This window comes from Chionomys nivalis, chromosome 17 (genome assembly GCF_950005125.1).
Source record: "Chionomys nivalis chromosome 17, mChiNiv1.1, whole genome shotgun sequence".
NCBI classification, from domain to species: domain Eukaryota; kingdom Metazoa; phylum Chordata; class Mammalia; order Rodentia; family Cricetidae; genus Chionomys; species Chionomys nivalis.
The window spans coordinates 52,483,543-52,501,160 of NC_080102.1; the positions used below are offsets into that span (position 1 = coordinate 52,483,543).

General features: G+C 42.5%; 1 protein-coding gene across 3 annotated transcripts in view; it reads left to right on the plus strand.

Moving 5' to 3' along the window:
* Ano6 (anoctamin 6) overlaps window positions 1-17,618 on the plus strand; it is a 176,378-nt gene that overhangs the window by 104,912 nt on the left and 53,848 nt on the right. For all 3 annotated transcript variants that reach the window (XM_057791986.1, XM_057791987.1, XM_057791988.1), the window contains 4 exons: window positions 14,192-14,257; window positions 15,245-15,529; window positions 15,760-15,873; window positions 17,165-17,280. In XM_057791986.1, coding sequence (XP_057647969.1) covers window positions 14,192-14,257; window positions 15,245-15,529; window positions 15,760-15,873; window positions 17,165-17,280 — 581 coding nt within the window. The remainder of the gene's footprint in view (window positions 1-14,191; window positions 14,258-15,244; window positions 15,530-15,759; window positions 15,874-17,164; window positions 17,281-17,618) is intronic.

Consider the following 17,618-nt stretch of genomic DNA (forward strand, 5'->3'; position numbering starts at 1 on the left):
GATGGCGGAAGTGGGAGGAGGTGGGGTCTAGACAGCACAAAAGCAGCGCATGCAGTCCTGAATAAATTTATTTATTTATTTATTTTTATCCATTCCTAGTACTGATGGAAACTTTGTTTCTCTGAATTTAAGGAAAGGTGTATGCATGGAAGTAAATGTTTGTAGTTCGCATTGTGTTAGTCCTGAAATTAGCCGGAGAAAAACCAGTCCCACCATTCTGACCAAATTAAAGCAATTTTTTTTATTATTAAAATTCTAAATTCTGACCTTGATGGGATTTGGTCAGGACCACCATCTTAAAGCTTTCAGCTGCCGGACCCTAGGCGTGTATTGTTGGGGCTTATGCAGACAAAACCCACAGGCCACCGTACTTTCCCATGAGGCCTTTTTGTTATTTTTCCAAGAACTACAACTCCCAGAATGCCAAGAAGTTACCTGGTCCTTGGGCAGGTGGGGCTTTCGGGTTAGCTAGTGTATAACAGAACTACACCTCCCAGCATTCCAGGAAGTTAGGGACTTATGAGTTAGCTTAGGGTCTAATAATTTGCCTTAGGAATCTTCTAGAATGTGTTGAAAGGCTCTGACTCAGAATCTGAGAAGTAAAAATTTTAAAGTAACAATCAAGCTTATTTATATAATAATGCAGATATTACTTAGTTTTCAATCTCATGAGCGTTGCTCAGATGAATCCCACCAATCAGAACTGCTTACTTAGAAGCTAGATGAGTTTGCTTGAGAAATGCTTACAAGTTCCTAAGGTGTCTAGTATGATAAACACAGTGGACCACTGCGTTTAATGAGATTATATATCCTGTAATGAAGTTTTACAGTGTCCGTGCGGGCTTTGTATATTTTTATTAGCGTTCCTTAATTATTTAAAATTTTTATTGCTGTTGTCAAAATATTTTAAGTTGTAATTTGTTAACCTGTTTTTTATAAAACTTTTGATTTTTGTGGGTCTGTATAGGTATTTTGATAAACTCTTTGGTTCTAATGTGCCCACAGGTTCTTTTACGTTTGTTTCAGATGAAGAACACAATGTCTACAAATTATGACATTGTTGTTTGGCCTTTGCCTTCCTAGGGTTCTTTGATTTTTCTCCTTTATGTACGATTGCTAGGACTTCTGAACCCATCGTAGAAATTCAGCCCATTGTAGGAGCTGCTGCTGTTTTGCTTATGGTTTTAACAGAAATAGTTGCAAAACTTCTTCAGTAAATGTTATGCCCAGGGTAAATTTTGGGTAGATTTTCTTTTAAGAAGTTAAGCTGTTGTCTTTTAGTTTTAGTGTTTTTTTTAATAATATATTTTAAAAGATCTATTAAAAGACCTGGTGTCTTAGCACACCCCTTTAATCCCAGCACTTGGGAGGCAGAGGCAAGCAGATCTCTGTTCAAGACCAGTCTGGTCTAGATACTGAATTCTAGGCCTGCTATCATGGTGAGGCTCTGTCTCAGATTTTTTAAATAAAATCTGTTGAAGTGATAGTTAGGCTATTCATTAAGCACATTCTAAGGTATGTTGATTTCAGGTGCATAGGTAGATTTTGAATATACCCAGTGTATTCCGGGGTGGCATTGGATACCAAGATCTGAGAGTGCTCAAGTCTCTTATAGAAATGGTACAGGATATTTGTATATAATCCCGCATCTTCCTAGGTGCTTTTCGTCATCTCTGTTTTATTTAATATAAACACGTTGCAAAATAAATGGCCGTTAAAGTTTGTTGCTTGTGAGTGACAAGGGGAAGTCTGTGTATGTGGTTCCAGATGCATTTTTTTTTTCACCAAACATTTCCCATCTTAGTTTAGATGAATCTGTGGATGAAGAACCTACAGAGATGGGTGGGATATTGTATGTGATTGCTTGTGGCCAATAAGACAACAGATAATGTAGATAATGCAAAAATTATTTTTATTGGCTTTAACATACTACATAGAACCCGACAGTTGTAGCACACGCTTTTAATCCCAACACTTGGGAGGCAAGAGGTAGAGGCAGGCAGATCTCTGTGCGTTTGAGGCTGAGGCCAGCCTGGTCTACAATAGCTAGCTCCAGAACACGCTCTAAAGCCACAGAGAAACCCTGTCTTGAAAAACCAAAAAAGCCGGGCAGTGGTGGCACACGCCTTTAATCCCAGCACTCGGGAACCAGAGGCAGGCAAATCTCTGTGAGTAGAAGACCAACCTGGTCTACAAGAGCTAATAGGATGGACTCCAAAGCTACAAAGAAACCCTGTCTCGAAAAACCAAAAAGAAAAAAAAAATGCTGCATAGTTTCATATTTATTTTATCCCTATTCATTTATAATCTACATTAAATGATTTATGTTATTGGAAAGTATTTGACAGTTCTGTGAACTATTTAAAAGTTAAGATCATATGCATCCCAGAGCTTCGTGTGAGTAGAGGGTTTGGGAGGAGATTGTCTAAGACTATAACATCTTTTGTTGGGAAGAATAATTTCAAGAGATCTTTTGTATATCACAGAGACCATAGTTAATGTTCTGAATTGTTGCAAATGGCGAAGAGAATGGTTTTCGCCTCCTCGGATAAGTGTGAGGTAATTGAATGCTAACTGGTTGGAAGCTAGCCTTCCACATGTATCAGTATGTGAAATGAGTATGCTACACACTATGAATACATGCACTTTTGTCATCTAAAGTAAACAAGTAGAAAAGTTAGGGAGAAAAGGGAAAATCCATTTCAGGTTATTATAAGAAATAAATTAAGATTAAAGTAAATTACATTGATAATTCAGTATGAAAGGAATATAAAGGCCAGAAAATTAAAATGAATTTTGTTGTAAGCCATAAGGTTTTGTTTAGAAGTTAGACATTAACTGCACAGTTCCCTCTGAGCTTCCTCATTGGTGCAGAACAGGGGCTATTGCCAGTAATGTGGAACCCTTGTTCTGGTGGGAGGATCTCCTTGGAGGCATGACTGAAGGATGGTGAATGACAAAGAATCCTAACAGCTGAGAAAGTTCCCTGAGATGAGCATTTCCCCACATACCTGGGAATCCAAGCTAGAGATTCGCACAATGGTGGTTACTGGACGCTGCTCGCAGCCATTGCTTCATGACATCATCTTCGCAGGTGGTGGGCCCTCAGGCGCATGTTTTAGAGAGAAATCAGATCTACTTTCAATTTTTTTTAATGTTTTAGATTAATGCCAGGAGCTTCCTTTAAAGATTTTTATTTTGGGGGCTGGAGAGATGGCTCAGAGGTTAAGAGCACTGACTGCTCTTCCAGAGGTCCTGAGTTCAATTCCCAGCAACCACATGGTGGCTCACAACCATCTGTACTGAGATCTGGCACCCTTCTCTGGAGTGCAGGCATATATCAAGGCAGAATGTTGTATACATAATAAATAAATAAATCTTTAAAAAAAAGATTTTTATTTTTCTCTTTGCTTTCTGCCCTGCTAAATGTACTAAAATTGGAGCTTAAAATAAATCAGTTGAGTTAGAATTAGGAGTTTTAAGTTGTAGCTACAAAGCCTGTTGTATGTTTCCTTTCCCTCTGGAGTACGCAGCACGGGAGCAGAAAGTCTGGATCTTGCTGCTACTTTCAAAATGGTTAATGTCATTGACCTTGAACCTCATTACCAGACAGAGAACAGTGAGTGACAGAAAGGGAAGTCAGGCTGTGTCATGCCAGCTCATCAAAGACCTTGGTACTTCCGAAGATGGGTGTTTCTCTTACTGTCTGGCCTTAGGGCTGAAGAAAGACCAACATTTGCCCGGCACTCACTGTTCCTTGTAGCCCACCTTTCTACACACCATCTATTAGAGGAACAAGACCTCATTCATGAAAATCCTTGGGGGGAAAAGCAATCATGAACAAATCTGCTTATGTGCACCTGCACATGCGTGTGAAAAGGTGCATTCTGGGAAGAAGTATGTCTTCCTTTTTTCATTAAAAAAATGTATTTCTTTATTCATTGACAGTTTTATACAATGTGGTGTATGATGTTCGTTTTCACCCCCAGTTTCTCTTTCTCTTTTCCCATTCCAGGGGAACCCTTTGTTCTAAACAATACCCCACTCCTTGCCACTCCTTTCACATCCTCTTGTTTTGTTTGTTTTCTGTGTGAGCATTTGGGAAATGGAATTTACTGGAGCATGGACAGTTTACCAGGGTCTTTACCCCTGAAGAAAAGGACTCCTCTTGCCCTTAGCTTTTCAGGGAAAAACAGGGCTCTTGAGTCCCTCCCCTACCTGTGATAGACAGACCCATCTTGTGCAGGTCTTACGCCATAAGCTCATGAGTGCAATGGACATGTCGTGTCCAGAACACTGAATTTCGCAACCCTACCTCTATCCTGGGCAGTAATGTTCGACTGTGTCTAGATTTACTGTGTGCAGGTAGCTTTGCCTTCTTCTCATCTCTAAGTCAGTAGCTCTAGACCACTGGTTCTCAACCTCCCTAATGCTGCGGCCTTTAACACAGTGCCTCGTGTTGTGGTGACTCCCAACTGTAACATCACTTTGTTGCTATTTCATAACTATAATTTTGATGCTGTTATGAATCATAATGTAAATATTTGATATGCAGGATATCTGATATGCGACCCCTGTGAAAGGGTCCCCTGTTTTATCCCCTCGAGGGGTCGCGATCCACAGATTGAAACCACTGCTCTAGACCAAAGACTAGGGCTTGTATTTGAAGATGAACTCTTCACGCTGTTTGTAAATGACCTCAACAATCCTTTGTTCCCTTTTTTCAGTGCTAAGTTACAGATAGTTTCCCTTCCAGGTAACTTGCTTTTTAAATGACCCACAATGAGTGCATATTTCTTTTTATATTAAACTAAAAATGTTAATTTAAAAGTAAAGTTTGAAACTGAACTTCAGCTAAATATTCACTTTATTTCATGCTTGTCATTTAAAGTACTTGTCTGTTTTGTTGGCCTTCGTGAACACATTACCTGCTTGAGTAAATTCTTCATCACACTGCTTCACCAACATTAAATGTGTCACCAACTAGTGAATTTAAATTAAGCTGCAGTTAATTAGTTTATGTATTCTACTTCCCAAACCTTTTGGAGCACATGCTATGTAACTAATAAATTAGCACATAAAGTAATTAATACTTTTTACATAAATTAAGTACCTTTGACTTATTTTTCACGCGCCTTTGTGTACTTTGCAAAGATTAGCCAAGTGAAAATAAAATGACGGAGCCATTGGTACTTTGCTTAACAGAGTTTTAAGAATGTTTGAAGTTAATCTACGTTTATCTCATTAGTTCTAAGTAATTGACATCTCATCCCATTGTACTCCATTATTTAATGCTTTTTCCACTGACAAAGCAGGGTCCCATGAAGGAGTGGTGGGGACCCCTGTTTATAATCAGGATTTGGACATGGCCCATGAAGGAGTGGTGGGGACCCCTGTTTATAATCAGGATTTACACAGGTCCCATAAAGGAGTGGTGGGGACCCCTGTTTATAATCAGGATTTGTACAGGGTCCATGAAGGAGTGATGGGGACCCCTGTTTATAATCAGGCTTTGCACAGGTCCCATAAAGGAGTGGTGGGGACCCCTGTTTATAATCAGGATTTGCACAGGGTCCATGAAGGAGTGATGGGGACCCCTGTTTATAATCAGGATTTGCACAGGGTCCATGAAGGAGTGGTGGGGACCCCTGTTTATAATCAGGATTTGCACAGAGTCCATGAAGGAGTGGTGGGGACCCCTGTTTATAATCAGGATTTGCAGAGTAATTCACAGGTGAGTCCTGTGTAGCAGTCGCCTTGTTAAGCCCATGAGACAGAGAGTGGGTCGTCCACAGTGCTTAGGAACAGAAGGCTTCTTTAATTATGTCACTCCGTCCTTTGTAGTTGTAATCACAGTGTTCTTTATTTCTCTGAGAGCTTTATTAATCTCTCAAAAAGGGATCTATAAATAAATTCTGTTTCTGGAGGGCGGATGGTAGTTGCTCTCTTCCATCTTCACGCTGAGCTGTGAGCCCGCTCTCCCCACAGTCATGGTCCTTGTGCTTCTTTCTGTGAGGGGCACATTGTCACAATGATTAGTGATTTTGCATTTACCGGAATTCCGTGCCTAAAGAAGTTAGATCTCATTGCGGTGGGGACGGATTGTTTCCGCGAAGATGTAGGAATTCACAGCACAATTTACTTTATGACTTGATTTTTAAAAAGAGACTCTAAGTCTTATTTTTTTCCCCAAATACAATTCAGAGAGCATAGTGAAGGTTTAGGTCGCGTATGTAAGATTTCCCAGCAAGCCCCTGAGATGAACTTTAGTTAAGTGTGTTTTCAGGTAATCAACAGATATTTATGGAGCGATGGCTGTGTCCATCAGTGTGCGATATTAATTGTCTTTGGTTTTCACACAGAGACATCCTGCACTAATTTTTCAGATGTCAAGAATTTTACTGATGAGAGTGAAAATTCTCCCAAGAAATAAAGATGATGATTTTAGACTCAGACTCCAGAGGTCCTTGAAGTGAGCAGTCGCCTCCCGCTCGGTGCCTGTTTGACAAATAGAATACATATGCTCTTTTACTTTAGTTGCTTGGCACAGCTAAAGCTGCCTAGATCAATTTTTAAAATATGCCACTGCTTTATTTATTTATTTATTTATTTATTTATTTATTTATTTATTTTTGTGAAGTGACATGCCAAAGGAAAATAATAGGATCTATTTTGTTACAGTAGCACCAGGGTTGGATTATTAACATGTTCAAGCAAATGTAAATGCCCTGTCCTTGAGTCAACTGATTAAGTATTTATAGTTTTGGATGTGCGCGGGGGGGGGGGCGCGGGGGGGCGCCTTATAAACCAACTCCAAGCTCTACCAATTATGTGAAGAGAAGTCTGGTAAATACCTTGGGAGTATGAAAATAAGATAAATTAGTACAACCTTTCTGGAGGGCAGTATGGCTGAGCACGTTAAAGGACTTTCAAAACACACTTGATTTAATAGTTCTAATTCTAGTATTGTGCCCTGGGGAAGTAATAAAAGGTGCGCAAAGATTGTTCCACAAGGATTCTTACGATAGTGAAAAATTAAAAACAACCTAAATATCTAATAATTGGAGATTGGCTAAATAAAATTAGCCTGTCTCCCTGAAAGAATGTTATTAAGGCACGAAAATGACTTTGAAGGAAGTTTTTTATGCTTTTTGCATCTATGATGGGCACATGTGCTTCAGTGTCTATCGGTGGCCTTGGGACACACAGAAGGTGGCAGGAGGGTGGATTTGGCAGATACATCATTTCCTCCAGAGGGTGGGAAGAATGTATACTCGTTAGATACCAAAGACATAGCTTGAGGATCAGTGTCACGATGGGCGCAAATCATGGACAAGTCCTAAAGGCAGAGGAGAGGGCCAGGCGACTAAAGTTTTTTTTTTTAATATTTATTTATTTATTTATTATGTATACAATATTCTGTCTGTGTATATGTCTGCAGGCCAGAAGAGGGCACCAGACCTCATTACAGATGGTTGTGAGCCACCATGTGGTTGCTGGGAATTGAACTCAGAACCTTTGGAAGAGCAGGCAATGCTCTTAACCGCTCAGCCATCTCTCCAGCCCCCGTGACAAAAGCTTAAGGTCCACTGGATGCGGTCCTGTACACTGATACAATGTATCACTCTGGAAGGCCATTGCGTGTACAGTGTAGAGGAAGAGTGGATGGTTATTGCCAGTCTTTTCAGATTTTTTATATTAGAAAGGAGAGATGATTTTCAGGGTCCTGAAGAATACAGGGGATTGTGTACCAGGCACCATATGTTACATTGCATACCATTTAATCTTTAACCCTGAAGTGAAGCAATTTCTTCAGTGATGCTACAGGTGAAAACAATGATACTTTATCTCAAAGTATTGCCCAACATCACAGAGGTAATAATGGAAGAGCTAGAATTTGAATTTTGACCCTAATCCAGGACTAAAGGGGGAATCCAAACTGTGGAAGTTGAAGGGGCTGTTTGGGATGGAGCAGAATCTAAGGTCAGTACCCTGTGAAAGCAGTGAGACGTTAGAGCCTCCATTCAGGAAAAAAATAATAATAATATGGAAGAAGGGACCACTTCCGGCTTGCATCACTCAATGTGTGGTGCCTGGAGTTGGTGCAGTTGACAAGACCAATTCAGGAGTGGTCTGTGCGGTGTGTTTGTTGAGAGAACAGCCTCGATCTCAGAACCTTGCCTCTTCTGTCTTCTCATTATTAAGCTCTCTGAAGTGTCTGGGAACCTTAAGTGCTCTGAAAGCCCTGTACTCAATGCTATTCGGGTGCCCCAAGATGAAGCTGTACCTCTCCTCATAGCCTGCAGTACCCACCAACCAGTAAAGGGTTAAGGATGAAGGAGCCCAGTTACACTGTGGTATTCTGAGCTTGCCAGTCCATTTCTGAATAACAGGGGCCATTAGTCTACAAGGCTCTCAGTTTATTCGTTCAGACTTTTATGGTATGCATTCTATTTTATAGGACTATATTGAGTACTAATGATACTGATATTAAAACACCAACATCTCAAGGGGTATGAATGGTAATTAAAAGACAAGAGAGGATCCTAGGAGACTTGATAGTCTTAGAATAGAAAGCATTTGGAGTGATGTTTTGGCTGACAGGTGAGATCAGTGAGGAAATAGAAGACATTGCCCAGTAAGCCCAAGGAGAGAAATAAAAGGGTGGATTTCAGATGCCATGAAGAGAGGTGGTATCAGCAGTTAATGGGCAGAAAGGAAGCAATCCATAGGTGTGCAGTGAGTGGCCACCATTGTCTCTATGAGGAAGGACCTAGCCCACAGAGAATGGGATTCCCCTAGCCAGGGGTCAAGCATGAGGAGCACCTTGGAATATGAGACAGTTTCCTGGTGGGTGGGTGGTCAGCTGAGCATTACCGTGGGCCTAACTGTAGTGAAGCTGAGCATCTCTAACAGGGCCACTCACTGTAACAGGGCCACTCACTGTTATTAGAATACTCGACCTACGGGAGGTGACCTGCCTCAGACTGACTCCTCAATTGTCTCCAAGACCTAAATGCTTGAATCTGAGTCTTTGTATCCCTTAGATTTGGGTCTGAAATGTAGCCCCTGGTTAATGTTCTGAAGCACAATAAAAAAAAAAAAGTAAATAAATAAATAAATAAAAATTTAAAAAAAAAAAACCTCATAGAGAGAAATTGGGGTTCAACTTAAAGATTAGAAAAGCAATGCAGTCAACCACTGGCTCTTACCTTGACCTCAGTCCAAAGTGGCAATCCTACCTCCAGGAATCTCAGAATTAGACTGTGCCCGAGAGCTTTTTCCACCCGTTTTAGAATCCTCTCTCAGGCTGGGATTAAAGGTGTTTCTATGACAAATAGTGTGGCTACTGGGATTAAAGGTGTGTGTCATTGCTGCCTGTTCTGTAAGGCTGGCCAGTGTGATTTTTTTTTTTTTTTTTTTTTACTTTTCTGATCTTTAGGCAAATTTTATTAAGATACAAATGAAATGCCACTACAGTGTTCCCCAGCTTATAGTGCTATGTTAGAAGGCTGTGGAACTCTCAGGAAGTTAGATAGGGCTCAGCTGGCAGAGGTGGATCATGAGGGGGCAGGGTCTTAATGATTGTGCTCACCTTTAGTTCTGGCCCATGCTTCCTGTCCACTGCCATGTGAACAGGCCACTGCTACAGGCTCCTGCCACCAGAAACACTGCCACACCTCCTGCCTTCCTGCTATCCCCTTATAACTACTCTTTCTCCTTTAAGTTATTTCTGTTGGGAATTTTGTCACACTGATGGAAACATGACTAATATACATTAACCAAGTCACCAACAGCTTTGCATTATCTATCTCTGGAGTTGCCATCCCCCCTCATCACCCCAGAATGAGTTCTGCTTGCATGATAGCACTTGGTTTCCAATTCAGGGTGTCTTGGTTAGGGATTCTCTTGCTGTGAGAAACGCCGTGACCAACAGCAGCTTGGGAAAAAGAGGGTTTATTTCATTTTATACTCTCGGGTCACTACCCCACCACTGGGGAGATGAGGGCGGGAACCTGGAGGCAGGAGCTGATGCAGAGTCCATGGAGGGGTGCTGCTTACTGGCTTGCTCCTCATGGCTTGCTCAGCCTGCTTTCTTACAGAACCCAAGACCATCTGCCCAGAAGTAGCACCAACCCCACTGGGCTGAGCATCCCTTGTGATTCATTAATGAAAAGAATGCTGTAGACTTGCCTACAAGTAATCTGGTGGAGAAGTTCCTCAACTGAGGTTCCGCCTCTTATATGACTCTAAACGTACCAACTTCCTCTGCACTCCCAGCCCCCCCAAAAACCACCATCACCACAACAAAAGACCCACTGAAGACACGGTTGACCAGACACTAGGACAGTGGTTCTCAGCCTTCCTAATGCTGCGACTCTTTAATACAGCTCCTCATGTTGTGGTGACCCCAACCATAAAATTATCTTGTTATTATTTTATAACTGTAATTTTGCTACTGTTATAAATCATACTGTAACCATCTGTACGCAGGATATCTGATATGTAACCCCCAAAGGGTTTGTGACCTGTGGCACTAGGAGAACAAATGTCTCTACAGTGACCTGTAATGTCCTTAGAAAACAACAGGCATTAGTTGCTTTGCCTTGAAACATGTGATTAAGTGTTTCTGCCCTAAACTGGGAGAAAGTCTGAGGTCAGGGTCAGCTTCTCTGTAGATACTCTATAGTAGACATAGAAAAATACCCTTGTGTCTTGAGAAGTTTTCAAATTCCTTGAAAAATAGCAGGACCTTAGTAAATGCAGACTGAGTGCAGTGCTTTGTCCCATCTGTGAGATACATCCCAACAGCCCAGTGAGTGTTCTAGCCGTAGAGAGTACCAAATACCAAACTCTACGCTCACACACACACTCACGTGTAAAGCTTTTTCACCGAATGTGCCGTGTGCTGTAGCTCTGAATGAATTTGGACAGCACACCAGCACAAATTCCCCGCCCCTTCCCAATTTCACGCAAGATTCATTCTCACCACGAATCGTAACAACTTCAACCTGTTATTTTTTTAGTATAGCGAGGAATTTTCATCTTTTTGGTGGAAAGCAGCACATATACAGTCCACAACCAGACAGACAGACACACACACACACAGACATGCACTCGCACACATTCAGACACACACATCCACAGATAGACCCCACACACAGACGTTCACACACTACACACCCATGCCTCCCCTCAGTCACACACATATGATGTCCCTCCATACCCAGACAAACACACACATAGATACGCCCACGCCCACACACAGAGAGACACTCACACACCACACACTCATGCCCCCCTCAGACACACACATGATGCCCCTCCACACCCAGACACACGCACCCATGGCCCTGCGTGCGCACACACACACACACACACACACACACACGAGGGAGGGAGAGACTGACTGCCGGACTGAATGAGACTGGGACTGGTGTGGGCACTTGAAACCTCAAAGCCCACCCCCAGTGATACCCCTCTTCCAACACGTCCTCACCTCCCAATCCTTCCCAAACAGTTCTATCTACTGGGAACCAAACATTCACATATATGTACTGATGGGAGCCATTCTCATTCAAACTCCACAAAATTCAAGTGTTTTTCTTCACTGGTAAAGATGTGGTCAGGAACAAGGCTGCATCGCCATGAGAAAACAAACATGAAGGTTGGACTCCAGATGATGAGATACACTGAGGGAAGAGTAAACTGAGTTACTACCCAAGGAGAGCAGGATATAAGACAGTCCAGGGGTAGAAAAGATCAAAATGTCCAAAGACTATTGGGAGAGATGGTAAAGAGGGCCTTAGCGGGTCCTAGCACTTGTAGGGCAGCAGGTGGGGAAGCAGCACCTTGAGCCTTGAGTTCAGCTGGGTTCTCTCTTTGAGGGAGTTCCAGCGCTTGCTTTGGTGTCTCTCCGCTGAGTTATCTCGCTCGTGCATGAAGTGGTATTTGCTTATTAATAGATCATTAGATTATGACGTCATTGAGTACAGATAAACTGTCTTAGGTTCCAGTGTTTCTGTGGAATGCTATCAGGGATTGCACATGGACTCAGGGTCAGCCATACACTGAATGTCTACATTGTATTGAATAAGAGCGTTCTGTGTTTGGGACACAGCAGCTCAGGACCTTCTCTGCTCCTCGGTATCAAGTCAGAAGTGGTAGTCCCTGAGAAGAGTGGCTGACTGCTTCCCCTGGATTATTTTGACCTCCGTCTGGCAGCATATGACTGATGGAGTTGTTTTAAAATGACTCAGCCACCATTCCCAGTTGTCTTCAGTGAGAGTGTTGCCTCAACTCATCTCTGCCATTATCAGAAATGGAAATTCTGGGGGCTGGAGAGATGACTCAGTGGTTTACAGCACTGGCTGCTCTTCCAGAGGTCCTGAGTTCGATTCCCAGCAACCCCATGGTGGCTCACAACTATCTTCAGTGGGATCTGATACCCTCTTCTGAAATAAAGGAGTGCATGCAGATAGAGCACTCATATACATAAAATAAATAAATATAATCTTGAAGGAAGAAAAGATGTGGAAATTTGGATATAGATGCATCAGGCCACTGACCTCACACTCTCATGAAAATCTCAACAGGGCACTCCTGGAGTGTGAACAGATGAGAAGTCCTAGGCCCAGGGGACTTGTTTCCTTTCCTGGGTTGTAGAGGTGATAACCAAAGGAAACAGACCTCCAGTCTGTTGTGAGGTGCAGCAGTGCGTCCCGCCACCCAGCTAGCTTTACACCCGAAATAATTACACGGAAACTGTATTCTTTTAAACACTGCCTGGCCCATTAGTTCCAGCCTCTTATTGGTTAACTCTCACATCTCGATTAACCCATTTTTAATAATCTGTGTAGCCCCACGAGGTGTGACTTACCAGGAAAGATCTTTGATTCTTTTTAATATTTATTTATTTATTATGTATACAATATTCTGTCTATGTGTATGCCTGAAGGCCAGAAGAGGGTGCCAGACCTCTTTACAGATGGTTGTGAGCCACCATGTGGTTGCTGGGAATTGAACTCAGGACCTTTGGAAGAACAGGCAGTGCTCTTAACCACTGAGCCATCTCTCCAGCCCCACCAGGAAAGATCTTAACCTGTGTCTGTGTCGGGTGGGAGAATCATGGCGACTGACCTCACTGCCTTCTTCCCAGCATCCTGTTCTGTTTACTCCGCCTACCTAATTTTCTGTCCTATTAAAGGGCCAAGACAGTTTCTTTATTAACCAATAGACAGATGACCCTTCTCCATCACCAGTCTATGTGATGGTGATGTTCTTACCCCCTCCCCCCATCCACCGTTTGCTTTGTTGCTTTCACAGCACAACTGCTTCTTCATGGTTTTGTGTCCTTTTCATACCTGCGATCAGCACCAAGTCAAGTGCAAAAGCAACTTGGACAAGAAAGGGTTTGTTTCAGCTTAAACCTTATGTCATGAGGGGATCTCAAGGCAGAAATTCGGGAGCAGGCCACATGTCTGCATGCTTTCCTTATGTCCTGGGCCTCTCTTTGCAGATGACTGACCATCTAGAACTTGGTGCTACATCCAGAGTATCCAGCATCTACTGAATTGGCCTTGTAACCAAGGGGGGGCAAGCACATTCGCAGATGATCCCCTATTTTGTATACCTTGCCGTGTATAGGACTTTCTGAACATTTCATTGCATGTACTTTGAATCTTGTTAGAGTTGTTTGTACTGTTGTGTTGTTGTCTTATTAGGTAAGGCATGTACGGAAAGTGTGTGTGTGTGTGTGTTTGTGTGTACATGTGTGTGTTTAAATCTATATGCATCTAATATCATCATTTGAATGTATAGTATAGAAACAAAAGTTTAAACATCTGGAATCTTTAACTCTGAAAAATAACATCAGTGAATGGAACTCGAAAAGTTCCTTTTGTGTGCTCTTGGGAGCCAGAGATTGTACCACAGTAATTTTTATGTACCTCCAAAGGACCAAAGCCCCACCAGGCCAGTCCTTGACTCTCTAGACGGCATAGGGAATCCAGTACACTCTCTTGATTCCCTTTGAGGCCAGTACCTACATATCACCAGCCAACTCATTGTTTCTATTTCAAGTAAATATGTCTCTTTAAGGTCAAAACCCTTGACTAGTTTATTTTCTTTAAAAATTTAGTCTTTTCTGCTAAAACTGGCAGTCTAACATATGTTCTTGTTTATTTTTCAGAGGAAAAGACAAGCGTATGAGTCCAACCTCATCTGTCACGGCCTGCAGCTGGAAGCAACACGATCAGTAAGTGTTAGTTTATGTGGAACCCTTTGTGAACCGCAGTGCTTGGAGCTTGTGCTTCACGTGGAATTGAGATGTGACGTGGGAAACGTGCAGCCACAGCCACACTGCAGGGAGAGTGGGAAGGGAGACAGACAGAGCCCATACCACGGGCCAGGGAGATGGTTTAGCAGGCAAAGGCATACGCCGCAGAAACCTGATGGCCCAAGTTCAGTCCCAGAATTGCAGGACTGGAGGTGAGCGCAGGTTACTGAGAGTGAGCCTCCGACTTCCACACATGTGGCCAAAAGATGCACCGTGTGTTTCCTTTGATAGACCAAAAGATGCACCTTACTGTTTCCTTTGATAGACCGCATATCTATAGCAGAATGTGATGTTTTTACATCAGTGGCCATATAGTGTAATGGATAGATATAAAATAGATAAAGCAGCCGATTTCCAGGTTTAGAGGTTTTGTTTTTTTTCATTAGTACAGCATTGCTATGAGTGCTCCAATGTTGTTATTCTAGGTCACTAACAGATTGTGTGACAACAAATTAGCAGTGACTTCTCTCACTCAGAATATTATTAGTTTGGGTGTTCTGGAATGACTCGGCAGTTAGGAGCATTTGCTGCTCCTGTAGAGGACCAAAGTTCTATTCTCAGGACATCTTCCTGTAACTCCAGTTCCTAGGGGTCTGAGACTCTCTTCTGGCTGCTGTGTGAACCACCTGCACAAGTGCACGCATACACACACACACGCACACACACATAAAACTTTACAAGTAATTATTTAAAAAATTGCTACTTCTGGGTTTCTTAATTCAAACTAAAGAATTATCTTTCAGTAGAGAAGGTGTAGTCATTTACTGATCTGATTTTATCTTCACATTTGCTGGAGTCCTGTTTACATGGATTTTTCTTTGAAAACCTACTGAAGCATGGGGACTGGGAACATCTGTGCTTTAAAACCAGGAAAACAGTTGTTTGGTTTCTGTTGTTCCCGCCTAGGTTTCTGATGACAAGCTTGTGTTCGTCAAAGTCCACGCGCCCTGGGAAGTGCTGTGCACCTATGCTGAGATCATGCACATCAAACTCCCCCTGAAGCCTAATGACCTGAAAACCCGCTCACCCTTCCACACTCTCAACTGGTTCACCAAGGTGCTCAGCGTGAACGAGAGTGTCATCAAGCCGGAGCAGGAGTTCTTCACTGCCCCGTTTGAGAAGAGCCGGATGAATGATTTTTATATCCAAGATAGAGATTCCTTCTTCAACCCTGCCACCAGAAGCCGCATTGTAAGTCTAAGCAGAACACGGTTTCTGTTTCGGTGTGATTTGAAACCTGCTATTGAAGAATTAGACGCTTGGTTGGGTTCTTGTGGTTCTGTTCTCAAAATCTAAAAAAATGCTATTATTAGCTTTCTTGGTATCATTTCGGTGTGGACAGATATCTGCTACGCTAAACAATGATTGCATGAGCTTGTTCTACCATCAAGATGACATGGTCTGTTTCAAAATCTTTTTAGGTTTATTTCATCCTCTCTCGAGTCAAATACCAAGTGATGAACAACGTTAACAAATTTGGGATCAATAGACTGGTCAGTTCTGGAATCTACAAGGCAGCGTTCCCTCTACATGATGTAAGTCAAGTGACAAAACTGGAGACGTCCAGTGAGCACTCTGCTGCTGACCGGGAAGGACTCGACTCCTTGCCCTTGTCCTTCTGTCCTTTCCTCTGCAAGACAAAGATAGTGGCGGGAAGGACCAGAGGCTGATCCAAGGCAAGAAAGACCCAGAGCACATTCACTGATGAACCCAGGTATAGAGACAGGGCTGGGTTTAAAGGACTAGGGAGAATGAGCGGTTCCCTCCCCCGGGCAATGCGGCACCAGGCAGATCACACAGGTCAGCGCTTAGGCTGTGTGAGTTTCTGGAAGTAAAGTCCCACTCTTCTGCTCACCGGCGAGATGGACTTGTGAGCCATATATTCACTGTCTCCTTATCAGTAAGGAAGGTGTGGTAATGGTTCCTACCTCACAGAGTTGTTTTCAGAGTTCATGAAATTTATATAAAATAGCAGTCCCTGTCATTTGAGTGATAACTACTTTCATAATTACTAACAGATGTCATTACCAGAAAAAAGCAGGGGCCTTTGTTTTGTAAGGAAAAAATTGTTAGAAATTCTCATTTGACATTTTCTGTAAATAGACTTTTCCCCCTTAAAACACTATTTCCAGGCTATATCAGGATGTCAAAAAGAGGGTTTATCAGCGTTCATGTCACAGTGACATAGCCCAAGATTATTGACGTCATAATAGGTCTGTTCAAAGGCTACTGTGACCCACTGGATCCAGGAGTGTTTAGTAAGCTCCTAGCATCTCCTATGGACTGAAGATTCTAAATGTGATCACTCCAGTCCTTCATGACCATGTATGTGGGAGGATACTATATATCTAAAAGTGTTTACAGTATCCTGTCATTGAAATATGTTAAACTCCACATCAATCACATTGTTACTTTGTTGCATTTACTACCAATTTATCTAAATCTCTACAACCAAAGAAAGCAAAGACTGAGTTTGATCATTGCTACTGTGTGTTATGTGCATTGGGGGGGTGAGGACAGTCTTAAAGTGTACCATATGTCAGAACAAAACTAGAGCATCAAACAAGGGCTTGATTCGCATGGATAAGCAGAGAGTGGGAGGCAGGGACAAGATGGCAAAGACTGAGCCTCCAGGGAGAGCCAGTGCGGCCACCGAGCCTGAAAGTTGTTCTATTTCTATGGCCCAGCAAAATTAGCAGTGGAAGCTTCTGAACTTCAGGGCCAGCTGAACATCATTCTCTGGTATGGCCATAAAATTACCATATTTAATAGTAAGATTTATAAGTTGAGAACTGTGACGCTCATTTCTTCCTTTTGGCTCCTCAGTGCAAATTCAACTATGAGTCGGAGGACCCCAGCTGTCCTAGTGAACGTTACCTCCTGTACAGGGAGTGGGCCCACCCACGGAGCATATACAAGAAGCAGCCCTTGGACCTTATCAGGTGAGCAGGAGAGAGCACTTCAATGAGAAGTACTCAGGGGTACCCTGTGGTGTCTGTGCATGACAACCTGAGGGGCTCCACCAGCTCTGTGATACCCAGGGCTTTCTCAAGGCTTCCCTAGGTACCCATAGTGGATGGATCATAACTTATGTGCCCCGGTGTCTACTCTTAGATCAGTGGTGGAGCACTTATCTTAGTAAGCCCTGACAAAAACTCCATCTACATGGACCCGCAGAAGTAGGAAGGGACTAGATTTTTTTTTTCAGTACCAGCAATCAAATCTAAGACATAATATTAATGACAAATGCTTGGTCTATAGCTCAGGCTTATTACTAGCT